This window comes from Trachurus trachurus (assembly GCF_905171665.1).
Source record: "Trachurus trachurus genome assembly, chromosome: 23".
In the NCBI taxonomy this organism is placed as follows: domain Eukaryota; kingdom Metazoa; phylum Chordata; class Actinopteri; order Carangiformes; family Carangidae; genus Trachurus; species Trachurus trachurus.
In genome coordinates this window covers 7,077,855-7,084,064 of record NC_139912.1, presented here as the reverse complement: position 1 = coordinate 7,084,064, position 6,210 = coordinate 7,077,855, and the positions used below count along the sequence as shown (strand labels likewise).

Sequence of the window (6,210 nt, the reverse complement as noted above, 5' to 3'; positions counted from 1 at the left end):
AGAGTCTCAGCCTCCTCCCGTGAACCCCACAGGCAAGAACGGGTAAATAGAGATTTGAGTAATTTTATGCAAAGGGAGAAATACAGATTTGGGGAAGCAGAACTGAGTGCATTTAATTGTACTCCAATATCTCCCTCTTTTTTTCTTTCTTTTTTTATCCTAAAGGGGGCATCTGAGGTGTCGCCCCTCCTTTGGGAGAGCTCATCATCATGAACTAAAGGTCGGCAGAGGTTGACCGAGTCGTCCAGGTGTATTTAATTGAACTGGATTCGTTCCTTCAGTCTGTAAATGTCTGTGGTGTTGTTGACTGAAGCCTGTCAGACGTTGCTGAGGGTGGGGTGAGGTAGTCGGACGGGACACAGCAGCAGCCTAAACGCTGTGTCTCCTGTTGTGGATCATGGCCATGATGTGGGTGAGGTCCAGACTATTCATCATCACATCCATGAAGTCGCTGTCGCTGCGAGCGCCGGCCACGAACTCCTCCAAGGAGAGCTCACCTGTAAGAGGACATGAAGGAATTTAAACATATATAATATGAGTCAGACATGACTTTTTTCTTTTTTTCTAAAGCATTTTTCAAATCAAAATCCACCTTTTTTTCCTGCAATCCAAGATATTTTCTCTGACTCATCTCACACATAAGAGGCTGTTTGGAAACCTAACCAATCTACTGTGATTCAGACTCGAACAAACAAACTATTTCTGTCTTAATTAGCATATATGGAAAGCAGATGGGCAAAAGAAACTGCAATTAGGAAGCAGATATAACATAAAACTCATCGTAAATGAATAAACAAGGGAGAAGGTTTTTTTGCACGTTTGAGAAATGACCCTGGAGGTCGTTTTGTGCCGACCTGTAGTTACGGTCCAAGTGTTGGCGCCCTCTAGTGTCCGAGAGTGAAACAGGAAGTCACATTGATGATATTTTATTTTATTTTATTTTATACTAGAGCCACAAAAATCTAGATTCAGATGAGTCGACCTTCTTCCAACAGGAAACAATTTCCCCTTTTTAAAAACCACGATGACCTGTCTATAACCTCAACCAGCCTACATCTCCTGTAAACAAACTGATGATGTAAAAACCGAGTTCTCGCTTCCTCCGTGAAGGTTTTTACAGATTAGTGTGTTTCATTGCGTGAGGCAGCCACCTACAGTAACTCCTCTCTCTGTCTGTCTGAGTGCTTCTTGTTGTTGTTTTTCTAACTCAAACGTCTGAACACTGTCCACCCACCATCGATTTCCTTTTTTAAATCTCTTGTTTTCCTCCACGCGGCGCCTGAACACAAACACAAACACACAGACACACACTCACCATCTCCATTTATATCAATCCTGTCAAACACACTGTTGGTGAAATCCTCTGCGGTCATTTCCTGGTTTTCACTCCCATTGATTGCACGAATGGCCTGAAGGAGGAAAAATAAAAAAAGAGGGGAATAAAAATGAGTCTGCTGCTACCAAGGAATCAAAGACTTGACCACCACCAGGTGTGTGATGTCATGATGTGAGGGTTATCTTACCTTTATGATGTTGAGGAGCTCGTGTCGGTCGATGCAGCCGTTTCCGTCCACGTCGTAAAGTTTGAAATACCAGCGCAGCTTGTGCTCCATCTTTCCTCGCATCACCAGACTCAGAGCTGCAACGTACTCCATGAAGTCGATGTAACCGTCCTGCAGAGACAAGACAGTACACTCTTGTCAAAACAAATGTGTTATTATTATTATTATTATTATTAATATTATTATGATAAAACCAGATTGATTCATCCTTCAGGTGACATCCTCCCTCTGTGCGTCCCTCTGCATGATGTCAGGGTGGAGGATTATATCTGCAGGGACGGTCTCTGTCTGTCTGTGTCTGAGCACGAGCAACAATCTTCGTATCAAAGCGTTGTCTCGCAGATAATCTCACAGTTTAAATCATGCATGAAGATTATACAGCACCGCACGCGGCCTTTTTGTGTGAGCCGAGGCTGCAGAGCGACTAAATATAGACGTTCAGACAGACATCCTGCCGTGACCCTGTCGCTCACAAGACAAGACGATCTCAATTCAACTATATAACAAGACAAGACAGATCTGGGAGGTCGAGTCGTTGTCATTCAACGATACAGATGTTTTATTTGATTTTTAAATTGGGCAGGCTCTTAAATTGAACCTTCATCACTTCAAACTATCATATCATAGTGGCAGAGTACAATTTATTGCCATATTTTTGATCACCAATCAATAATTTCAGGCATAAAAGCAGTTTCCAATGATTTCAGACACTTTTACACTCATCTGATATATCAAAGGCTTTAATATTTTTGACTTTTTTTGGCTGTTTTAAGACATAATTTTAGACTGTGATGAGTTTTTGTCACTAATTTCAGACATTTAGTGAGTTAATCAGAACAAAAGTGATCTAATTAATCATTGAAATCCTCCTTAATTGCAGCATCTAAGGTCTGTGTTTACATTTTATTCATACAGCTATTCCTGATAATAATCAAAATTTCATGATTAGCATTAGAATGAACTGAAAGGGTTAATAATCATCTGTTAAATACTGAAATATTAAATATATCTGTTTCCAGCTTCTCCAGTGAGGATTTGATTTGATCAAAGACGGTGCCTTGGCTTTGTTTTTGTTTTTGAGATCCATTTGATTATTATTTTTTAAAGCCACTGGACATTTTTAAACTATTTTCATTACTTCTTCTTTCAGTACTCTAGATAATAAACTGTAGATACTATATAACATTTAAAACTTTAGTAGAAACTTTCCCTTCCAAATACTTGGTACTTTCATGACCAGGTAAACAAACGTAGTGAATGAGAGTATAAAGACGAGGATCAGGATGATTAAATATCTCAAAGGAAATATCTCTAAAGAACAAAAATAAAATCCCAGACTAAGAGATAAAACCGTCTTCTTACCTTGTTCATATCAAACGTGCGGAACATCTGCTCGATGTAGGCGTTGGCCTCCGGGTCCAAACCTCTGAGCCCGAAGAACTGCTTGAACTCGTGCAGGGTGAGTTGACCCGACGGACACTCGGTCATGAACTTCTTGTACCAGAGGTGCATCTCCACGGCCTGCAGGTCGTCCACGGTGCTTCCTGTCGAGTTCCCCATCTCTCTCTTTCTCTCTGTTACTGACTGACTGAGTGACTGAGTGACTGAGTGACACCTGAGTGGAGGTATGAGTATATGAGTGGATGTGGAGCTCGCCGACCTCTCAGCCCACTGTGGTCTACTGTGAAGCGGAGGGTATCCCTGTTCACAGTCACACAACGATGGGACTTTGAGTTAAGAGCTGCAGCTGGCGGCGAGGGGCCTTTTGTAGCCGTCTATGTTTGGGGAGGGGGGGTTGAGGTGTTCCCTGCTCTCTCTCCCTCCCTCTCTGTGTGTGTCCTCCCCAGGTCTAATCACCGGCTGTAATCCAGGTAAACATGTGCATGATCAATTTAATCCCCTCCAGCAGTGAAAGGGCAGGTTGTCTCATCCACCTCTGCCCACGTTTTACTCTGAGATGTGCTGACAGACACAATAATAATAGCTACAGCTCTCACCCCCCCCCCCCCCCCCCCCACTCACATGGAGATACACAACGTCCAACACTGTCAGTCTGTGCATCTTAACGGACGGGGAACACCTCGCTCAGCATTTGCACCGGAGCACGAGGAGGGGTCCACGTTTAATGCCCCGAGTGAAGACTGCAGCTCAACACAAAACACAGACTCTGCAATTTTCTCCTCTGCACAACTAAACTGTTTTTAAGTTGTTGTTTTTTTTTAAGTTGTCCTCATACAGGCCATTTTAAGGGATAGTTCAACATTTTGGCAAATTCTCCCATTGCCATAATCTCTAGAGTCCTAGCAGTAGGTTCATTACCTTTAATTATCGGTGCATGTTGTTTTGAGATCAGCGGGGCAGAGACGTGAGCTGCTCAGTGAACACAATGGAGGTGAACGGTTCAGGTCCCCTGTCCCTCATCAAATACACAATCCAACAACTCCAAAACACTCTGGTGGACAAGTTGTGACCTGCACATTCACCACGCTATGAAATAATCATGTATAATTATGTAACATTACAACACATGAAGCAAATACTCGGAACTACTTGCGCTTTTGAAATCACACCGCCCAGCAGCCGTGTCTGGCATGTAGTTCCAGCTGCATTTGCCTCCAAAACAACTCTGTCTCATAATGTTACATGATTATTTCATAGCGTGGTGAATGTGGAGTTGTTGGATTGTGTATTTGTTGAGTTTGATGAGGGGCCTGTACCATTCACCTCCATTGTGTTTTCTGAGCAGCTCACATCTCTGCCCAGCGGATCTGAATGAACCTATACTGCTATGACTATAGGGATTATGGCAATAGGCGAATTTTCCAAAATGTTGAACTATCCCTTTAAAAATCCTAAATCTACCCACTTGAGCTGAAAACTCTAATGAAAAACTCTGGATTAAGGTTTGAATAAATCTGGATTTTATCTCCCATCAATTGCATTTAATGCACAAAAACAATAATATGGACAAAAGAAGATAAAACCTGTTTCCATGCACCTGAGAACTTTTAATTCACTTGATGATCAATTCTGTTTTTTGTTCCAGTTTAAAAACACTTATCACATCATTTAATTCAAAATACCTTTATTTGAACATTCAATGGAGACAAAATAAAGTTCAATTATGACATTATAATTGCACATTTTGTTTGTTATTCTTGTAACTTAGTAACTGAGGAGTGTGTGCGATTATTGTTGTGAGTGTGATTATTGATTGTTCAACTGATGTATATAGATCCAAAATTAACCTAGAACAATTTTGTTTCCTTCTTCTGTAAGTATCTGGAGTTCATTTTTTGTGATTGTTAACATAATTGTTTGAACAAAACAAAGAATCTGAGGATGTCTCTGGGAAACTGTGACGACTAGTTTTCTGGACCAAAAATCATTACAAACAGTTTGGCAAAGAATTTTATTTGGATACACTCTGAAGCCAAGAAGGCTCAACCGACTTATGATTGTTGATTAGTACATTAAATGAAGAAAGATTATAGTTTGTATTAGTAAAAAATAAAAACAAATCATAGGAGAAAGACTTAATCTGATTTGATCTGTTAGTTACGACTCCTGTGTTACAACAACCTTGCGATATACTTCAAAGCGTTAAGTGCCTGTTTGTTTCATTCAGCGTACAGTATATGAATGCGGTTAATATTGTCAATAGAGCATCGTTACAACCTGTTAATGAAAAAAAAAAACATAATACAGAAACATTTTAGTGGTTAAAGTTAATTCTGAATACATTACCAGTTAAAATATACCCATCATACAAAAGTAAAAATAAAAAAAACTTCAATAGTAAATGCAGCTTTTGTGTCACATTAAAGCGATAATTCAGTTTTGATTTTGTGTTTTCTCACATTGACGTTCAGATATTAGTTACCTGTGAAATACATTCAGCAGGAAGTCTTTGTGTTTTCTTCTGACTTTCAAAAAAACAAAACATGCAGGAAACAAGAAGGAAAAGTTTCAGACCAACACAGAAAATACCACAAAGCAGCAACTCCACATAGTTTTACTGGTCAAACCAGTACGATGGCTCATCATTCATCCATTCATTCATGTCTGAATTGAAGAGAAACTGGCCAATATTCGCCAAAAAAAAATAAAAAATTACAGTAAAACAAATTTTGTATAATCCACAGGTACAGATGTAAAAAAAAAACAAAAAAAACATTTGGCCTTTGATCGTATGATGGATCCTTCATGTAGTGTTCAATGAAAACTAGCATCCTACCCCTGCATTAGTGCGTTAATGTAACAGGTTTAAATCATTATTTACATACCAGATGACACATTTGCATTAACAGTCATATATCAACAGGTATATGAGGAATGAATGGCAGCAACAGGCTTTGACTACCAAATAGCCTGAAATGTAGTTTCCAACATTTTTTTTGGAAGAGCTTTTTCCTGATGATAAAAAAAACTGAGAATAACATACAAATAACAACGGATACAAATATAACACTCATAAGACAACAGTATGTAACAAAGAGCTATGTTTTAAGAGCTTAAAAAAGTAAAAAGCTATAATATTTCAGACTTCTATAAGGCCTCATATGCATTCTTCATTATGCTTCATATTCAGTTTCCCCTCCAGCTTCGGTTTCCATTCATATTGGCTTTTTTTTTGTGTGCCAATAAA

The 6,210-nt window shown here is 39.4% G+C and overlaps 1 protein-coding gene across 1 annotated transcript; it reads right to left on the bottom strand.

The window, feature by feature from the left end:
- Positions 1-369: 369 nt before the first annotated feature.
- Positions 370-3,122, bottom strand: guca1aa (guanylate cyclase activator 1Aa; the record flags this gene model as incomplete). The annotated part of the gene is made up of 4 exons (XM_083999721.1): positions 370-497; positions 1,316-1,409; positions 1,524-1,673; positions 2,925-3,122. 4 exons carry the CDS (start codon positions 3,120-3,122, stop codon positions 370-372), a joined length of 570 nt encoding a protein of 189 aa, XP_083855847.1.
- Between the last annotated feature and the right edge of the window lie 3,088 nt (positions 3,123-6,210).